We start from the raw sequence: 21,067 nt of genomic DNA, 5'->3' as shown, positions 1-21,067 counted from the left end.
TGCTATCTCATTTTTGAAGATTTTCTCCATAAAGGGCAAGTTTTACAGTATCCTAGAAAGATAATGTTCATAGCATTGGTCTCAAATTTGTTCCTTGAGAGTTGTCTGGGGAACATTATAAAAATTAAGAGTTTTAAGCCCTAATTCCAAAACTTGAGGAGGGCCAGAATAAGCCTAAAAATGTTGTTTGAATGGATGGTTCATACACGTTTAAATTTAAAAGGTTTAAGTACATGGCATAAAATGTCTTCTGCCTCTTACGTTGCCCCTTCCCAGAGGGAGTCAGTATTAATCCATTGTATACCCTTCCACACATGGCCTGTGCACAGGGCGTGAATATGTGCACCCTTGCTGTTTTACAAATGGCTGCATACGGTGTATATTCTGTACCTGCCTTTCTTTCATTTAGTATCTTGGAATCCTGGAGATTGTTCCATATCAGTACACATAGGGAAGTTGTATTTTTTTTTTTTTTTTTAGATTTTATTAGAGTGTGAGCGGGGGAGGGGGACAGGGAGAGAGAATCTCTAGCAGACTCTGCTGAGCACGGAGCTCGACTTGGGGCTCGAAACCACGACCCTGAGATTTTGCCGGAGCCAAGACCAAGAGTCGGACACTTAACTGAGCCAGCCAGGTGCCTCGGAAAATTGCAGTTTTAACCAGCACTATAGAATCATTCCAAATTAGATTTCTTTTTTTTTTTTTTTTTTTTAAGATTTTATTTATTTGAGAGAGAGAGTGAGAGAGAGAGAGAGCACAAGAGGGGGGAGCGGGAGAGGGAGAAGCAGACTCCCTGCTGAGCAGGGAGCCCGAGGCGGGACTCGATCCCGGGACTCCAGGATCATGACCTGAGCCGAAGGCAGTCGCTTAACCAACTGAGCCACCCAGGCGCCCCAAATTAGATTTCTTTTAAGTATAGGTGGTTGTGTTGCAAGTGGTACATTGATCATGTTTGAATAAACATGCTTTATAGCAGTGACCATCATGTACTCTAAAGTCCAAAAACGATTGTTTTTACATATATTTCTTAAGTAAGCTCTACGCGCAGCGTGGGGCTTGAACTCATGACCCTGAGATCAAAAGTCTCGTTCTCTACTGGCTTAGCCAGCCAGGCACCCTGCAAAACTATATTTTAAATTTAGTATTGAAGGTATTTTATTATCAGCCACACAATATGTATAGCATAAGTTAATTGGGATATTTAGCAAATCATAATATCCCCATTCCCTAAGCAATTTTACTGATTAACTGTAGTCTAGGTCATTTTAGTCTTTATCTTGTTTAGTGTGATAATATTAGCTGTAAAATAAAATGTGAAAGTAGAAATCAGTAACCAACTTAAAGCTTGAATAATATTTTTGAGAAATCTCTAAACTGGTACATTAAATACAAAGCTACTATATTCACCTTCTCTTAATATAGTTCCAATACCTGGTATTAGAAAAATAGGGTCTTCAGCTTGGAAAGGACTATGTAATCAGTTAAGTAACAATGTGAATGCTTCTTTATAATCTGTTGAATCAAAGTATGAAAAGTTGATCTCCATTAGCTTAATCACTCTTAAAATGAGTTCAGAAATAGGGAAAACAGCACATACCTAGGGCTTGGATCAGTGGAGCTCTATGTTAAAGAAATACAGGATAATGAAGTATGACAGGTTCCTGATGAGAAGAATTCCAGGGTGTTGTAATTTACCTTGAGCTTTGCTATGAGCTGTTTAAAATGAGTATGCTGCATTTCAGTGCAATTTAGTGTGCTTTATAATGTAGATAAAAACAAGACCTGGGGCACCTGGCCTGTGACTCTTGATCTCAGGGTTTTGAGTTTGAGTCCCACGTTGGGTATTCAGATAACTTAGAAATAAAAAATGTTTAAAAATGTTAGTGCATAGGGTAGGGGTTTGGAGGGAAGTTCAAACCTACATTACCAATCACAACTAATTTTAGTGAGCTAGCATTGAAACTTAACCCAGAGGGAGCTACCTCTGTCCTTTATCTGATATCTAAAATGAGAGATACATATCCTTGGCATTGGTCCATATCTAGAGCCATAGTGTTCAGTTCTGGCCTTTTTTTTTTTTTTTTTTTTTAATAAGGTTTACTCCCATTGTGGGGCTTGAACTCAACCCTGAGATCAAGAGTCATGCTCTACTGACTGAGCCAGCCAGGTTCCCACCTGGGCATTCTTTTTTTAAGTGATACTTTGAGGTAGTGAATTTGAAACTAAGCTGTGTAATTGGAACCACAGAGCAGGAGAGACTATAGAAAAAAAATCAATTGAAGAAATAGCTTTTTGAAAATGTTAACTGCAACAGTAAAATAGAGGTCATTTGTAAAGTTGTTGCTCATGTTCAAAATTATAACCACCTGTTTAAGATTTTGGTTAAAAGTCCTGGCATTAGGTATGGAAGTATGTAAGATAATCAGATCTTTTCCAAGTTGAAGGTGTGATTACCAGGCATACCTCGGCGGTACTTGGAGTTTCAGTTCCAGACCACCATAATACAGCAAATGTCACAATAAAGTGGTTTCCCCATATATATAAAAGTTACGTTCATCTATTAAGTGTGCAATACCATTAGGTTTTTTATTTTTTTTTAAGATATTTATTTATTTGAGAGAGCACAAACGGGGTGCGGGGCAAGGGGAGAAGCAGGCTCTCCACTGAGCAGGGGGCCCGATGCAGGGCTTGATCCCGGGGCTCGATCCCAGGACCCCGGGATCATGACCTGAGCCGAAGGCAGACACCCAACCGACTTAGCTACCTAGGCGCCCCTACCACTATGTCTTTTTTAAAAACAATGTACATACCTTTAAAGAATAAAAAGTCTTTAAAGATAAATTTTAAAACTTAAAAATTTTTTTGAAGCTAAAAAATGCTAACCATTATCTGAGCTTTCAGAGTCATAATCACTGATGACAGATTGCCATAATAATTACAATAATGAGCTGGTGTGAAATATTTTGCAAATTACCGAAGTGTGATTTAGAGATACTGAGTGAGCAAGTGCTGTCAGGAAAGCGATACTGACAGAGCTGCTTGATGTGGAGTTGCCACAAACCATCAATTTCCAAAAAAATGCAGCATCTGTGAAGGGCAATAAAGCAAAGCACAATAAAAAGAGTTATGCCTTTACATTGTTAGTCCATGTACCTGGTAAAGGTCATTGGAATAGAAGTCACATAGCCAGTTGCCTCAAAGTTAATCATTATTTCATGGCAGCCAAAATGCAGGCATAAAGAAGATTGTGACAAAATGGATGCTGGTTTTGCTATATATTGTGTTAACGTTTCCCTTGTTTTCCGTGGTTGTTGTGTTTTTGATTATTTTGTTTCTTCCTACCTCCCCGAACATTCCTTCTGTGCTGCCGCCTCTAGGTAGCACCCACAGTTCTGTCATCAGCATTTTAATGCTTTTGATGATCTCATCCATCTTCCAAGTTCTAGATATTCCCTTTGTTAAAATTACCTCCAAATCCTGCCTTTATCTAAACTCCAATCTTGCTTTTTTTTCTTTCTGCCTCCAGTCTCTCACCCAACAACCCCCAGCTTATTCCTCCTAACACATCTGTTTATGTCACTGCTACTCAAAATACCTTCAAGCAACTCCACATCACTGTGCTGAACAGTATATATTGTTTCATCCTCACAACATTGCTAGGTGTTCAGTATTACACATGAGCAAACTAGGGTTTGAGCTTAAGTAACTTGTCCTTTCTGTAATAAAAGATCATTTGAATGATATAATCTCTTGAATTGGGTCAGATCATCAGAAAGCTACATACTTGGAGAGTTCTGTTAACTTCAAAGCCGAGCAATTAACCCTAACCCTAACCTCCCATTGATGTGTCCTGCAGCCAAGCCTCTTTTTGTAGAATTTTTTTTTTTTTTAAAGATTTTATTGATTTATTTGACAGAGAGATACACAGCAAGAGAGGGAACACAAGCAGGGGGAGCGGGAGAGGGAGAAGCAGGCTTCCCGCTGAGCAGGGAGCCCGATGCGGGGCTCGATCCCAGGACCCTGGGATCATGACCTGAGCCGAAGGCAGACGCTTAACAACTGAGCCACCCAGGCGCCCCTGTAGAATTTTAATCCTTAAGACATGGTGTACAAATAATTTTTAAGTAACCCAATTTTGGTCTACTCCAAAGGCCCACTTTCACCTCTTCATTCTAAGGAACTTACAAAGCTACATCTTTTTCAAAGGTCAATGGTTAAATAATTCTAGAAAAAGAGGGAATTCCATCTTCTTTGCTCTGCATTTCAACCTTTACCTGAGCCAGAAGTCATATCTTAGGTACCAGATCCAGGATATAGCTGTGTCTTATTTGGCCCAAACAGTGTTAAAAACAACCAGTATTAAAGATTTCACAGAAAATCCCAGCTTATCTATTTTTTTTTTTTTTTTTTTTTAGGATTTTATTTATTTATTTGACAGAGAAACACAGCCAGAGAGGGAACACAAGCAGGGGGAGCAGGAGAGGGAGAAGCAGGCTTCCCGCGGAGCAGGGAGCCCGATGCAGGGCTCGATCCCAGGACTCTGGGATCATGACCTGAGCCGAAGGCAGATGCTTAACGACTGAGCCACCCAGGCGTCCCTCAACTTGACTTCTCTTGAAAAATTGGAAGATCTGATGACGGGGCATGTATTCTTGTGCGCTGAGAATTAGCTAAAGCTGGAAAAAAAAAAAAAAACAATTAGCTAAAGGTGAGATTAATGGCCATTCCTTCCAGAGGATAAATTTAAGACAAAATCTTTTCTGGAAAGTTTATCACAGCCTCTACCATTACCTGTTTTGCCTACCAGGATGGCCAGTGTGCATTTGATTTTATGACATCAGAGACCCCAGCCATTTTACCTATGGACTCTCCAAAATTCTTCAATTCCGTGATCATATGTTTCTCTCATACACTAAGATACTTGATGTCCCCCACACTTAATATAAAGGACAGTCATAGGGACATCTGGCTGACTCAGTGGAGCATGCGACTCTTGATCTCAGGGTTGTGAGTTTGAGCCCCATGCTGGGTATAGAGATTACTTTAAAAAATAAAATCTAAAGGACAGTCATAAACACTCAACGCACTTCCTTCATTGATTGTTTCAAGAGAAATGTCAGGAAGGAGGCCTGAAATTTAAGCAAACTACAGCCTTAAAGGAACCCTTTATTTTAAAGCAGAGACCGAAAATCTCAGTAACACTGGAGCAGCCTGTCTTCCTGTCTGTTCTTTGGTTGGACTTAATGAAAGAGATAGAAGGCTGTGGGAATTGAAGAGAAACAAAGATGGGCTCAAAGGGAAAAAAGATTTGGTAGATGGTAAAATTCTTAATTGTATGAGTTCTTAATTTTTTTTGTCCTGAAATTTAGTGTACAACAAAAAAGACGAAAAGGAGAGGGCTTAGTATATGGTAAAGTGGGAAGGCAGCTATGACTAACTTATTAATTGAAACCAAATTTATGAGTCCAAGTTCCCAGTAAGATGAAGTAAGCACCCTCTGCCCTGTCTCTCCCTCTGAATATAAAATCTGGATAAAATACATAGAACAGCAGTTTGAGGACTCTAAAACATAATTAGTGACAGGAAGACTGGAGAAGACAAGAACTGAAGTATCATCAAAGTCAACAATTCACCGTATTTCCACCTTCCAGAGGTAAACTCACTGCTTAGCCATAGACATGAGTACAACCATAGATGTGTGAGTAGTAACTACAGCCCCAGATTTCTGGCCAGAGGATTGAAAAGGGGAGTCCTGAGTAACTGGAACACACTGGCCAGATTGGGGAGTTGGAGGAGCTAGGGTAAGTGGCTCCATAAAGTTATTTATGAATAACTTTATAATTTTTTTCTGGGGCTCAACCTCAACTTATTTTATGAGGCCAACATTACCATGATATCAAAACCAAATAAAAACTGTTCAAAGAAAACTCAGGCTGTCTGGCTCAGTTGGTAGAGTGTGCGACTCTTGATCTCAGGGTCATGAGTTCAAGCCCCACATTGGGTATAGACTTATTTTTTTAAAAAAGAAAGAAAAACAAAGCTCAGACCAATGTACCTGATGAAGTTAAAGTGAAGTACCCTTGAGAGATTTATCAAATCATATCCAGCAATATATATAAAGAATAATGTAGGGACTCCTGGGTGGCTCAGTCGGTTAAGCACCTTGCTCTTGATCTCAGCTCAGGTCTTGATCTCAGGGTCGTGAGTTCAAGCCCCATGCTGGGCTCCATGCTGGGTGTGGAGCCTACTTAAAAAAAAAAAAAGTAAGAATGATATACCACAGGGCACCTGGTTGGCTCAGTGGGTTTAGCATGTCTGTCTTCAGCTCAGGTCATGACCCCAGGGTCCTTGGATCCAGCCCCACATGGGGGTCCTTGCTCAGCAGGGAGCCTGCTTCTCCCTCTCTCTCTGCCCCTCCCCCTGCTCATGTGTGCAGGGGCGCACTCTCTCTCTCTCTCTCTCTCTCTCTCATCTCTCAAAAAAAAAAAAATCTTAAAAAAAAAAAGGCATCTGGGTGGCTCAGTGGGTTAAGCATCTGCCTTCCACTCGGGTCATGATCCCAGGGTCCTGGGATGGAGCCCCGCATCCGGCTCCCTGCTTAGTGGGAAGTCAGCTTCTCCCTCTGCCCCTCTCCCCCACTTGTGCTCTCTCTCTCTCTCAAATAAATAAATATTTTTTAAAAAAGAATAATATACCACAACCAAGGGGAGTTTATCTTGGGAATATCTGGTTCAATATATGAAAATCAATCAACATGAATTTTACTACAAAAATATAAAATTCCTGTATCCCGGAATAAAATTTAGAGACAAATAACTGGGCTGATTCCACTAAGAAAAGAATTGGATACAGGCATAAAGATTTTTATTATGTTACCTAAATGGTCAGGAACTGAACAAATGGAACATCCACGTAGTGGATCATTACATAGAATGCTATAGCTAGGTATTTACTGGTATGCTGGGATGTTCACAAATCATCTATGTAAAACCAGTATCTGTGTAAGAGTCCACTTTTGCAGTACATACATCTACATATGTACACACACATACAGAAGTTCTAAGTCCAAACTATTAGCATTGCTTATCTCCATGTTATGAGATCCTCAATGACTTTTCCAACAGATGCAGAAGACTTGACAATGAACATGGAAAACTTTGGTAATAAATTATAAGATAAATTTCTTTGTTTGAAAGTATAAATGAGCAATGTATGTGAGTGGACAATTCTCTCTTTTTTTTTAAGATTCTATTTACTGGTCACAGAGAGAGAGAGCGTGCACAAGCAGGGGGAGCAGCGGGCAGAGCAGGCAGAGGGAGAAGCAGGCTCCCCGCTGAGCAGGGAGCCTGATGGATGCGAGGCTCATCCCCAGACCCTGGGATCATGACCCGAGCCGGAGGCAGATGAGACGCTTAACCGAATGGGCCACCCAGGGGCCCCCATAATAATTCCTTAAAAAGAAAAAAATGGTGTAGAAAGTCTTCCATAGGTCCACATACCTAAGGATAAATTGCAAAATCCTTAGCGTGGCATTCAGGGTCCCCTAAACTGTAGCTCCAGCCTGTCCTTCCAGTCTCATCTCTCGCCACTGCCTGTGCTGGAACCAGCAGTGTGACCACAGGGCAAAGCCCTGGCTCTGGCTTCTCCCCATGGTGCCCGTCCTGCTCCCTCTGAGGTCATCCTCACAGGCCGGTGTGGGAGGCTCCTTTTCCGACCACGACGGACAGAGCCTTTCCTTCGGGGATGCGGACGGTGTTGCCCTGGCACACGAGGAGACCAGGAGAAAAGTAGAGCAGAGAAACTTCTTTCTAAAAACGAATCCAGGGCCGCCTGGCTGGCTCAGGCGGTGGCGCCCACGACTCTTGATCTCAGGGTTGTGAGCTCAAGCCCCATGTTGGGTGTAGAGATTACTTAAAAAAGAAAAAAAGGAAAACGAAAAGGGGAAAGAATGAATCAGTTGCTTCTCTAACGTTGCGTGGTTTCAGATTAAGTTCCTCTTAGTATTTTCTCTTCAGTTGATGTTGTCTCACCTGAAGGGGGAGAATGAACTGACTCCCCTCCCTCCTTCTGGGCCCACCCCCGTTTCAGCGGAGTGACAAAACTTCTTTTCAGATTTCTTAAACCTGCGTAAGATGTTTGCAAAGTCTGAGATTGCCTTGCTTGGTGCTTTACTTGGCTGCCCTCAGAATCCATTCCAGAGACCAGGTGAATGAATGGTGAATAGACTCCAGTGTTCTGGGCGGGGCGGGGCGGGGGGGGGGGGGGATGGCTAACCATTAACAGAGCTCAAGCCGAAAAGTGACTCTGTAAAAATACTGAGATGTTTCTTGGCAGCTCAGCCATTTCTATTCCTTGCCTTTGGACAAAAGGGATTTTTAAGAAACAATTTTGATTACATTTTCACCTTGGGACAGATAACTTCTTCAGACATAAAAGAGCGGGCCTTTCGCGACCTCTGTGTTCTTTTACAACTACCTGAACAATAAGCCTTTCAGGTTTCCAGGGAGCGGGAAGGGGTCAGCCAAGCTCAAAACAGGCTTGACTGCACTTTCAACAAAGATCAAATATCCCAGCAGGGAGGCACGCGCAGCCTGTTTTTATTTGAGAAGGTTCTCCTGGCCCCTATGACAGCAACAACTTTCTTCTTCCCTCTAAGATGATTCGGCTCCAAACACCAGTGGCCCTCCTCTGTGGAGAAGAGGTGCCCTCCCACCCTTCTTCCAGATTTTCAAACCAGATGCAGCCCTGAACAAAACCGGGAAGGAAGAGAAGATTCTCTCAGTGTCATCTTCCTTCGAATCAGAGCATAAACAGCCTGGATGTCATGTCCCTCGATTTTTCCCAACCAGCTCTGGAGTACCAGAAATTCTAAGATCTAAACGTAAGGCTCTGATCTCAGTTAAAATTCCAGGAGGAATAATACCTTATTTCCATCTTGTGATACACAGCCTCCACAGAGTTGGACAACAAGTAAAGCAAGAAGTCGTGTCACTCTTAATAATCTGAGATATCAACGAGCTTCTCTCATTCCCCTTTCCTGAAGATCATCCCTGAATCAGATGCCAGATCTGGACTTCTATCATCCTGGAATGAGTCAAGAGAAATTTGAAATGGAGAGCCAAACAAAATAACAGGTTTTTCTGGCTACTCCAGACACACACACACACATACACACACACACGCACACACACGCACACACACACACACACCTGCCCTGGGCGCTGAGCTGGGGACAGAAAGAGCAGAGTGAGAAGCAGGAAGTGTCCCTGCACTTCCCCTGCCCCACAGTTACCCCCTCACTCAGGGAAACCGAGAGAAGGGAAGGGCTGGCCTGAGTCTGGTACCCCCATAGGGGACTTTCGGGGTGGCCCTGCCCACAATCCCTCCTCCACTGCCTCCAGGCACACAGGAGTTGAAACTGTGGTGTGGACTTTCCAGGCGCTAGACCCCTTGCAGAAGCCCCTTGACTCTTCTGTGTCTCCCAAGGCGTTTGCAAATGATCCAGAGTATTCGGTGGCCCCCAAGTGAGACCCAGAACGTAATGAGGAAAGACAGCCAAGGTGCTGCGGGGAGGCTGCCTCACAGAGGAAAGGGGCACACCCGTTCACGGGTAGGGCACAAACCACCCCAGGGCGGAGGACTGAGCTGCCTCTCTAAGGAATCGCCACACCAGCCGGCGGCAACGGGGGGCAGGACCGCGTGACTGCAGGCCCAAGTCTGCACCCTCGGAAGCGGGCACCTTCCCTGCCGGGGAGCACACAGGACGCGCAATGGGCCTGAGTCAGGGAGATGGGCAACCCAGCCTGTCCCGTGCCAGGCCCCGCTGGGGCTCTGTGCGTCCTTTAACGCAGCCCAGAGAGCGGGGGAAGACACACAGAAGGGGGCTCTGAAATGGACTGTGACTGACTTAGAAGACTTGAAGTGACAGAGAGAAAGCTTAGAAATAACCAGATTAAGTTGCCCGTGTTAGACCCCTCTGGCTTGGAATTCACGTTCAGGAAGAAGGCTGTGTTCCAGAAGTCCAGTCGCAGGGTGGCACGGCTCAGTGCGATCTCAGGCAAGGCGTTTTACCTGTCTGGGCCTGGGGACGCCCCACCCCCACTCCTCAAACCGATTTCTCTCCGCGGGTGGCGGTAGCGCTACGGCCTCCGGGGTGGCCCAGCCCCCGACGCAAGCACGGTTTCCACCGCGTGCCGTCTGCTTGTGCACCCGGTGAGCCCACGGGAGGCCTGGTGAAGGAGGACGGAGAGGGAATGGGCCCAGCCGCCTCCTCCTCCTTCATTTTCCTTGATCCCATGCCGGAGCTGAGGGACCACCCCCACCTGCGCTGTGAATACAGGTTTCCCCAGCTGTCGGAAAGTAAAGCGTTCCTATGAAGCCTATTCTAAGCCGAAATGGCGTAAGCAAAGAAGCAATTACCATTTTGTTAAAAGCAAAAATTGTCTTCAGATTTCTTTTTTTTTTTTTTTCATTAGCAAAAACAGGTACTAATGGGGGTCTTTCTTAAAGCGGAGTGGTGTAACAGGAACTTTTGGAGAGTGGGGGAGACCGATGCCTTCCTTGCTCAGCACTTCCTAGATGGTCCCGTAGAGGGCACAGTTTCCTTGTCCCAGAGGCCTCCAGGGCTCAGGCAGGTTCTGAAGGCTTTCCATCAATCTGATACTCTCTTCAAAGCACCAAGGATAGCACTGTAGGAAATGCCAAGATGCGCAGGAGGGCCTCCTCTGACTGCGAGAAGCTCCCAGGATAGCTCTAGGAGAGAAGACAAAGGTGAGAAGGCCCTTTTGCAGTGATTCCAAGACATATTCCAGTTCATGGGCCAATGCAGCATACAGATACTGGATGCTTAGGGATTCAGAAGAGCTCTAGACTGGTTCCAACAGTCTCCAAGGAAGATGTCAAAGAGGTGGTGACATTGGGGTTAGACCTTGATGGGTGGATTTGGGAACTAATGCCAAGACAAGCAGAGACAGAAAACGACAATGTCTTGTAAAAGGCTCTTGCTTTTAAATTAAATGTATTTTAATTGTTCACTTTAAAATGGCAAATTTTATGTCATGGGACTTTCACCCCAATTAAAAAAAACTATAGGAGATAATTCTGTATGTGAGTTTGTGTGTAATTTTAAATTAATTTGTTGTTGAGCTAGGTAATAATTCTGATGGTTTAAAATCCAGAGGTATAAAAGAGAATACAGTGAGGGGCGACCGGGTGGCTCAGCTGGTTAAGGGCCATCTCTTGATTTCGGCTCAGGTCATGATCTCAGGGTCTTGGGATTGAGCCCCACGTCGGGCTCCACGCTTACGTGGAGTATGCTTGAGGATTCTCACTCTCCCTCTCCCTATGCTCCTCCCCCTGCTCATGCTTTCTCTCTAAAATAAATAAATCTTTTTTTAAAAAGAGTATGCAGTGAAAACTCTTCTTTCAATCTTTCTTCCAAACACCAAGTTCCCCCTCTGAAAGCAATTAATGTCATAGTTCCCTTTATATCTATCCAAAGGTGTTCTATGCAAATATAAGGACCTAGGTATATGCAGTCTTTTTTTTTTTTTAGTTTTCTTCGTTTTTTTCAGATTTTTATTTATTTGACACAGAGAGAGAGAGCATGCGCACAAGCAGGGGGAGCAGCAGGCAGAGGGAGAAGCAGGCTCCCCGCTGAGCAGGGAGCCTGATGCGGAGCTCGATCCCAGGACCCTGGGATCATGACCTGAGCCGAAGGCAGCCGCTTAACGACTGAGCCACCCAGGCGCCCTGGTATATGCAGTCTTTATTTCTACTTTTTTATACTAGTGGTAGCCTACTCTGCCTACTGTTCTGCCCCTTGTTTTGATCACTGAATATCCTATGGTTCTCACACCTTATGTAACAACACTCTAAACACTGTATATTCATTAACTTATTTAATCCTCACAGCAATCCTATGAGGTAGATGCCTTTATAATCCTCATAACCCTCAGTTTAAATATTGTTTAAGTTTATTTAGTAATCTCTGCACCCAGTGTGGGGCTCAATTCATGGCCCCGAGATCAAGAGTCAGGCTCCTCCATGACCCTCATTATATCGGTGAAAAAATTGAGACCTAAGAATATAAATGCTTAATTAAAAGTCACACACCTATTAATTGTTGGAGCCAGGTGCTTGGAGCCCAATGCTGGGAGTGGGATCCCATGACTTTGAGATCAAGACTGAGTCTTATTGGGAGAGGCTGGGAGACAGATCAAAGTGAGCCATGAGTAAATCTTTATTTAATGAAAAAACCAATCAGGCCATTAACTTGCGTTTTGATGAGAATACAGATCATAGAGTAGGCTCATCAAGCCCCCCTACCACGTGATCATCTTAAGTTGCATGTTTTGTGGGGGGAAAAAATTACCAGAACATCTTTGTTTACAATTTCTGAGTCTCCCCAGCAGGCCCTCATATTGTAGCGCCACAAGATTGAGAACGATCCAAATGCCTCTTAATCCAGATCTATTACTCACCATCCTCAGAGGAAGGTTGAAAGGGCCCTGGCTGCAGCAACAGGCTCAGGAATTTTCTATTTTCAGTGAAAGAAGAGGGTAAATCTTTGGATCCAGACCATTTGCTAAAATTGAAGTGGGCAAGTGGCCATTAAATAACATGTGCATCTTAATCCTTGAAAATTATATATATGTAATACAACAGAATACATAAGATATATATTTGAACTCTTGTTTCCCCCACCTAATAATCAATTGCTGCCTAGGCTGCTTTTCATCTGATTACATTTCACTCACTTAGGTGCAAATATTGATTGAATTCCTACTATGCGCCCACACCAGATAAAGATGAATAACACCCACAGATAGGCTGCTTCAAGTGACTCCAAAGAGGAGAAATGCGAATGCGGCTAGGCTTAACTCTCCACCAGAGGAAAACATTTTCCCCTATTTTGGAGTATCCTGTAGGTTTCACTTGTCTGGGGGAAGCTCTGCCTTTGGTCTGGCCCTTGATTCTATGTGAGCTAAGATTTGTTCCTATTTATAATTCTCCAAGAAAGCTTAGGGCAGCATTAGGAGAAAAGAGTGACTTTAAACTACTGTGTGTGAATTAAAATATTTCAAGGTCTAAGGACTTCCATCTGTGTTTATTAATAGATGGAGAATTATTTGACCTCAGCATGACAGGAATTTTTCAATCAGTTGGGAGAGGCTCTCCCAAGGAGATCTGACCCACACCCTAAAGATTAAGTAAAAATATGCTGATAGCTGGAAAACCTTAAGAGCAAGATGGAAACAGATGTTAGTTTATTCTCTGTCCTCATTCCCTTACTGCTTCTTAAAGTAGTATTATTTTTTTTTATGAGGCACCTGGCTGGCTCAGTCAGTGGAGGACGTGACTCTTGATTTCAGGGTTGTGAGTTCGAACCCCACACTGGGCATAGATCCTACTTAAAAAAAAAAAAAAAAAAAAAGTGTGGGTTTTCATCATTGAGTCTAAACTGCTCCTGGAAGCAGCCAGCCTTTCACTCTCTCAAATCTTTCCTTGCTTGCTGGCTATAGTTTCCTGAGGGTGTATGAATGCAGTGGTTGTGTCAAGTGTCCAGAATTATCACACTGCAAACCAATTTGACCATAAATGGATGTTGAAGAGTAGGATAAAGTAATTATCATAATGCAGGATGGCTTGAAGACAGGGAAATTTGGTGCAGTTGATTAAAAATAAAAGCTGTTATTTCTAGTCCCAGGATTGGACTAGAAATTAAAAACAAAAACAAACAAGCAAAAAACAAAAATTCTTTGTTAAACAAAGTCCCACAGCTGGTTATTGGGAGAAGTCTCTTTGCTTCTCTTTCTATGGTGCGGGGTAGGGGGGGGAGGGCTAAAGTATGTCCTGCTTGGTAGGATTGTACCAAGACAGCTGTTACCTATTTAGTTCTTGTTGCTTACTGGGCATCACCTGGATCATCTTTAGGCTTCAGAATAATCCCCAACCACCGGGAGATAATTATCACTGCCGTTGCCATCATCCTACATAGAAACAGAGGCACTGAGAGACGAAGTACCTTGCTCAAAGACACAGATGATAAAGGGCATAGGCAGGGCCAGCTACATAATTTGCAGAGATCAGTGCAAAATGGAAATGTGGGGTCCTGGCCAGGGGCAGGGAAGTCAACTACCATTCCCACAGTGTCTGTGCGATCCCCAAGGGGTTAGAACTGCTCTGCCTGGCCACATTTGGTATCTGCATGGGGATGGGCAAGAGGTTCCCACCAGTAGCCATGGTCCTTCCAGTCTCGAGCAAGGATGGTTGTTTACCTCACCCAGAGACACAGGAAGGGGGGGGTGGGGGCTGTGTCTGACCCCAATCATCTCCCAGTCAGTGTCCAGGCACCCATGGGGGTGAGAGGTGGATGGCGATGGTGGAAGGCGGGATTCCCTTCTCACTCCCTCCTAGCAATGAGCTTGCTGCCCCAGCAGCAGTCATGGTATTGGCTGGGGGGGGAGGGGGGGCAAGGTGCTAGGGGAGTGAGCGCCAGGGAAGAAGTGGGGAGAGGATGCGAGGCGGGACTGTGTAGGAAATAAGGCTCCAAGACCCCTGGGCTTGTTCCATCAGCCCATCAAACTTCACTTAAAAAACATAAATTCAAGATAAAATGATTAAGAATTTCAAGGTTGCAACTGCTGAGCATTAAACCCCAAACACTTCTAAGTGCCAGCCCTGCATGACTGCACTAGTTGCATGTCCAAGAAGCCAACCCTGGCCATAAGTACCCAAGCTAACATACCTTGGTGGAAGACCATGGAAATTCCAAAGTCCTTTGAAAAGTAAGAAAGTAAAAATTTGCCCTGTCACTTCACTTTGAAAGTAAAAACTGCTGTAAAAGAAACTGATATTTTAGTCTGAACAAATAACTTCATTCCTCAACACCTCCCTGAAGAGTGTCTTTCTTTATGAAGCCTGACTTGGCCTTCTCAAACAGAATTGATAGCTTTCAATTATGCTCTCTCCTAATTTGCATAATCACAATGTTAAGAATTGGGGCTTTGGAATCAGACAAACCTGGCTTGGAATCCTAGCTCTGTCAGTGAATACTTGTGAGACCTGGGCAAATTACTTGCATCTATTGTCTCACCTGCAAACCAGGATAATGCTACTTAGCTGTGCCTCCAGGGCCGCCATTCCTTTTTTTTTTTTTTTTTTTTAAAGATTTTATTTATTTATTTGAGAGAGAGAGAGAATGAGAGACAGAGAGCATGAGAGGGAGGAGGGTCAGAGGGAGAAGCAGACTCCCTGCCGAGCAGGGAGCCTGATGCGGGACTCGATCCCGGGACTCCAGGATCATGACCTGAGCCGAAGGCAGTCGCTTAACCAACTGAGCCACCCAGGCGTCCCCAGGGCCGCTATTCCTGATAGGCTTCCATCTAACTGGAAATGCGGCTACAGGACTTGTCCTGAAACTAAGTTTGCAAAAGTAAGCACATTGGTTTCCACTTAGATTTTATGTTTATTTGGCTTTGGGGAGGGATGCTCATGGAGATGAAGAGGGTAAAGAGCATTAGTCACAGTGCCTGACACCAAAAAAATCAACTGCAAATATTTATTCGTTTTTTTACACTAGACTCACTTTCTCGAGAGCGGGGTCCTGTCTTACTCACTTGTGTCTAACACAATGCCTGGCACCAAATGTGACATTAAAATGAATTTCCTTTGCAATTTTCACTAAAAATGAGGATTTTATCGGTAACTTAGGAAAGTGGATAAGTCTCTTAAGGGCTTTTACTATTCTGATATAACACAAAGAAACAAAAAAACAGCGGAAAAATGAGGTCGACAGGCCTTTTATGATCAAACATTCAAACCTATTCCTAAGTGCCTGTTAACAATGATTTGTCTCATCTTTGCCTACATTTAAAAGTAATAAACCTGGACGTCAATCTGGAACTCATACGGAGGATTTCGATACAACCACACTTTTGAAAGTTTTAAACCAAAACAGCAAGGGGAAGAGATCGACCGCAATGAACCACTGCTCACAACTTAGGGACCGTAGGATCGTTGGACGACAGCGACATTCTTGCTATCCAATCGCCGGGGAGTCCGGAAAGAACGCTCTTTGGATTGGTCAGAGGAAACATCTCTCCAGGTTCATTCAAGAAGTAGCTTGGCGTGGGGCTAGGCCGGCAGCGCCATCTGCCCAATCAGAGGAAGGATGAGGCGGGCTTTGCCGGAGTGGAGCCTATCTCCGGAGGCGAATCTCGCCCGTCGGACCCGCCTGCCGCGAGCGGAGGGGGCGTGGTCTCGGCCGCGGGCTCCCGACTCCCAGGGCCCGCGCGCGGAGTGGGCGGGGCGAGCGGTGTCAGCGGCGGAGCCGGATGCGGGCGTCGCCGCGGCCGCAGCGGCCCGGGGGATGGGCGGAGCCCCAGCCGCCAGTGCTGGTGGCCGCCGCCGCTGCCGATCCCGAGCGGACGCCTCTGCTCCCGCGCGTCGCTGCTTCCTAGGGCGGCGGTATGCTGGGGAAAGGGGTAGTCGGCGGTGGCGGCGGCACCAAGGCGCCCAAGCCCTCCTTCGTGTCGTACGTGCGCCCTGAGGTGAGGGGGCGCCGTGCGGGCGGGGCGTCGGGCTGGAGCTGCCGGGGCGAGGGGCGCCGGGAGCCCCCTCCCCGCTGCTGGGAGGGCCGCGGGCGCTTCCTGTGCGTGTGCGGGAGGGGAGCCGGGCGGGGTGAGGCCCTCGGGGGCGCGCTGGGATCTCGCGCGGGCTGAGGTGGGGACCTCCGGCGCGGCAGGCAGGTGCCGGAGCGCCGGGCCCGGTCGCCGGCGACTAGGTGAAGGGGTCCGAGCCGGGAAGGTGCTGGGGCCCGGGCCGCCCCTGCCTACCTTGGCGTGGAGCTGGGGTCCTGGGCACCGCGGGAGGGGAAGGGCTGCGCGCTCCGGACCCCCGTGGGGACCTGCCCAGAGCCCGCCGCCTGGGTGGGTCTGCCCTGCCCCTGGAATTTCTCAGTGGAGTCTTCTGAGCTCGCCTGCTGTTTGATGCCGGGGGCGGGATACCGTGCACCGCCTCCCGCCTCCCATCAGCAAGCAGTGCAGCTCTCTCCCTTGAGAGTTCTCCTGTCATTTCTTCCCCTTTTCATTTCACCCCCTCTTGCCTTCCCCCTGGAGTTTTACTGTCAAGTTCATTCATTCATAAAATATTTTTTTGAGCTCCTACACTGTTCTGAACTCTTGGGATATATACATCGTGAACAAAACAAAGATCCCTGCTCTCCTGGCGCGTATTTGAGGGAGAATGGAGTGAACAATAAGTAAAATATAAGTAAATTACATGGTTATATTAGAAGGTGGTAAGTATCAGGGGAAAAGGAAAGGCACCATTTTCCTCCTTGCCACAGTGGCATTTGAGCAGATTTGAAGGGTGTTTGGGGTCTAAGGGAAGAGTAGTGCTGGTAGAGGGAAGTCTGGAGTGTTGGAGGCGCATCAAGAAAGTCAGCCCTGAAGAAGCCTAGTAGGTGAGGGGGAGAGTCCTAGGAAACCAGGTTAGAGAGGTCATAGCTTGTAGGCCATCCTGAGGACTTCTTGAGCAATAATTCCCAACCCAGATACCTAATGAAATGCATTCTTATTTTGGATTCCTGAAGGTTTTTCCTGCTCCTCTTCCCAGTACTTTAAGCAGCAATGTGCAGGAGCACTAACTATCAAACTCACTGTCTTCAGCTGTCTTCCCACCCCTGCAAAGCGAAGGCAGGTGGGCTGTGGATGAGCGGTCTTGATCAGGGACTGCTTCTGTAACACCACCTGAGGCCAGAAGCCTTTATACACGCATCTTCAAATTTGTGTTTTCTCTAGTTGAGAATACTTTTGAAATAGGTTTTATTTTTAGTCCTAATTTGAAAATAAAAACCACTTCCTCCTTAGATCCTCGATAAGGAGTCAGGGTCATCTTGAATTTTCAGCAGGCTTCCCTTGTATGGTGGGTAAGTAATGTCGGTTTCTCTTTGTGTCTTTTTGATTGAGCCCTTGCTGAAACACAACTGATCTTTAACCTTTCCTCTTCAGTGAGATTAAACTACAAATGGAAAGTCTTCTGAAATGTGGCCACAGTTCAAGAATGTTCAAATTTTTCATCCACCAAGTGCACATGTTGTAATTAGACATGTTTTCCCTCTTTGCCCACAGTGCCTGATATATTTCCTTTGAGGGATAATTAGGGAAGGGGAGTGGTTCAGTCCCAAAATGGTCACATTTTTCGGATCCTTATAGTTGGCAGTTTTGTTTTCTTGCAGTGAAATAGTGCTGTGTAGACACTGTTTCTTTGTTGTAATCTGTCTCTAAAAATATTTTGAATGGAGGGAAGGGCTCTGACCTAAATTGCTTACAGTTTTTAAAAGATAAAGTTATGAGCGGGTGAGAAAGCAATTTGTTTTTAAATGTATAGCTTTTGCTAGATATCCTATTATTGGAAATTGACGTGAGCAGCTTTGCGGCGTAGCTTATATACCTCTGAGAATACTGTGTCTGGTAACCTCTTGGCTCACTCAGTAGGAGGAGTCCCTCAGAACACTTTTCTGGGCTGCCATTCGGTTTCTACTCCTTTCCTTCATATTGCTTTCATCTTTACTGCATTTGGTGTATGTCTTCCTCTCATTTCTCTTTATGCGCTTTGCTTTTGTTAGCTGGGAAATCGCAGGTTTCTCAGGCACCTTTCTGCTGGTAGGTCACTGAGCTGCCAGAACAATCCTCACGCCTTATGATGTGGTGATACCGTGCCTGGTGATAACTTGTTGGCTGAGCCGATCTTGGAAGGCTCAACAGTGGCTTTCTTCAGTATGCCAGAGTCTGTCAAGAGTCAGCACTTTGTGTTGAAAACAGTAGCGCTTTACTGGATAAAGTAGTGGAAGATGATGCTTTTAAATATGATGGCTTATTTTTTTTCTTGAGATTAGAGAGGATTGACATCTGTCATTGATTCTAAGTCAGTGAATGTGAACCTTAAAATCCTGAACTGTAGTTTAGGACCTTTGGTCATGTTTTGTGAACTCTGCCCAGAGGGTTACAGATCAGTAGAGCTTGTAAGGGGGAAGCCAGTGGCTCTGGAAATTGAGGTGAATGGGAGGGAGAGAGCTGGGTCATTCTTGGTGGTACCAGATGGCTGGTACCTAGAAACATCTCAGCGTCACCACCCCAGGTTAGTCCCAGACAAACAATGCAAAGGACCTTGTGCCTCTGTGCAAGGGAACCGCTGGGTGCCTAGCTCCCCTTCAAGGAGGCATTTGGTTATAGTTTGGAAGCCAGATCCATTTTTCTTGCTAAATAAAACACCTGATTATTATTTCAGAAGCTCTAAGTGTTCATTATAGAAAAATGAGAAAATATAGATTTGCAAAGAATTTTTTATTTTATTTTTTAAAAGATTTTATATTTATTTGATAGATAAAGAGCACAAGTAGGCAGAGAGGCAGGCAGAGGGAGAGGGAGAAGCAGGCTCCCCGCCGAGCAGGGAGCCCGACACTGGGCTTGATCCCAGAACCTTGGGATCGTGACCTGAGCCTAAGGCAACCACTTAACCGATTGAGCCACCCAGGCGCCCCGCAAAGAATTTTTTAAAGAAAAATTATAAGCAACTCAGAGTGTACCCTGTCAGATATGTGTGTAGGTGTATGCATATGTTTTTTCTAAAATGGGTTTAATATTGCTGATCATATTATTTGTAATCTACCTTTTCACCAGAAATCTATATTGTAAATGTCTTTCCATGTCTGTTGTTAACCTATAATGTCATTTTATTTTTTTTTATTTATTTATTTTTTTTTTATTTTTAAAGATTTTATTTATTTATTTGACAGAGAGAGACACAGCGAGAGAGGGAACACCAGCAGGGGGAGTGGGAGAGGGAGAAGCAGGCTTCCCGCAGAGCGGGGAGCCCGATGCGGGGCTCGATCCCAGGACCCTGGGATCATGACCTGAGCCGAAGGCAGACGCTTAACGACTGAGCCACCCAGGCGCCCCTATAATGTCATTTTAAATTAGACCCATTTTCCACAACAGAAACACTGTGATGGGGAGATGTTAGGTAGCATAAAAAACCAAAGAAAGTGTGATTTTTTTTTTTTTAAGGATTTTATTTATTTTGAGAGAGAGAGCACGCACGCGCGAGAGAGGGTGGAGGGATGGGCAGAGGGAGAGAGAATCTCAAGCGGACTGCACACCCCAGTGTGGAGCCCGACCCAGGGCTTGATCTCATGACCCTGAGGTCATGACCTGACCTGAAATCAAGAGTCAGGCGCTTAACCGGCTGAGCCACCCAGGTGCTCTGTGATTTTTTTTTTTTTTTTTTAAGTTTATTTATAATCTCTACACCCAACATGGGGCTTGAGCTCGAGATCAAGAGTCGCATGCTCTACCAACTGAGCCAGCCAGGCACCCTTATTTGTAGATTTTTAGATTTGGGAGAGAATTTAAAGATAATCTGCTCCACCACTGTACTCTTCCTCTGTAATACAGATATGGAAACGAGGCCCTGCAAGGTTAAATGTCCTGCCCAGCGCCACAGAAGTTTTGCAGTCCAGAGATAAGAACTGTCTCTTGGAGATAGCAGTGCCCGTGGCTAAGCTAGGCCCACAGGAGCTTAGGAAAGGTTTTTATGTAGATGTGGGAAGAAAAAGCAAGAAAAGAAACGAAGATTGAGGAAGGATCAAAAAAAATCCAGATTTAAAGAGCCAATTTTTTCTTTTCATTTATCCCTCAGGGAAAAGAATGCATTTGATTGCCTAATCTTGATTTAAGGCCGTATCTTTTCATGGAGAGAAGTGAACTGATCTATGATCTGGTTTTTCCAAGAGAGAAAAGCTGGGGTATATATCAAAATAATACAGTGAATAATTACTAATATTTATTAGGCACTTCTGTGTCCCAGGAACTGTACTTATTTCATCCTTTCAACTATCATATGCAGTGGATACTATTACTTCCTTTTGTGTGTTTAGATGTGGAGAGACCCAGTGAAGTTAGTACCTTGCTCAGGGTCACAGCCAACAAGAGGTGGTGCCAGGATTTAAACTTGGGCAGTCTCATTCCAGGGCTGTTCTTCCATCCTTACATTTATGAATGCA

The 21,067-nt window shown here is 45.0% G+C and overlaps 1 protein-coding gene and 1 long non-coding RNA gene across 6 annotated transcripts in view; one reads left to right on the top strand and one right to left on the bottom strand.

Moving 5' to 3' along the window:
* Positions 1-4,359: 4,359 nt before the first annotated feature.
* Positions 4,360-17,101, bottom strand: LOC118544217 (uncharacterized). Of its 4 annotated transcripts, XR_004921460.2 has the most exons (8): positions 16,839-17,101; positions 16,000-16,475; positions 13,889-13,991; positions 10,420-10,752; positions 8,924-9,084; positions 7,500-7,910; positions 6,056-6,244; positions 4,360-4,676 (listed from the first exon to the last, which is right to left on the bottom strand). It is a non-coding gene; the product is annotated as an uncharacterized LOC118544217 (long non-coding RNA). The 4 variants fall into 4 exon arrangements; XR_013445504.1 differs by lacking the exon at positions 16,839-17,101 and having other exon boundaries at positions 6,056-6,247; positions 16,000-16,317; XR_004921459.2 differs by lacking the exons at positions 13,889-13,991; positions 16,000-16,475 and having other exon boundaries at positions 16,839-17,100.
* MTMR12 (myotubularin related protein 12) overlaps positions 16,415-21,067 on the top strand; it is a 68,111-nt gene continuing 63,458 nt past the window's right edge. For both annotated transcript variants that reach the window (XM_036105940.2, XM_036105939.2), the window contains exon 1: positions 16,415-16,553. In XM_036105940.2, coding sequence (XP_035961833.1) covers positions 16,473-16,553 — 81 coding nt within the window. In that variant the 5' untranslated portion in view covers positions 16,415-16,472. The remainder of the gene's footprint in view (positions 16,554-21,067) is intronic.

The sequence above is a fragment of the Halichoerus grypus genome, chromosome 2, assembly GCF_964656455.1.
Source record: "Halichoerus grypus chromosome 2, mHalGry1.hap1.1, whole genome shotgun sequence".
In the NCBI taxonomy this organism is placed as follows: Eukaryota; Metazoa; Chordata; class Mammalia; order Carnivora; family Phocidae; genus Halichoerus; species Halichoerus grypus.
This window is presented reverse-complemented; position numbering and strand designations above follow the sequence as displayed.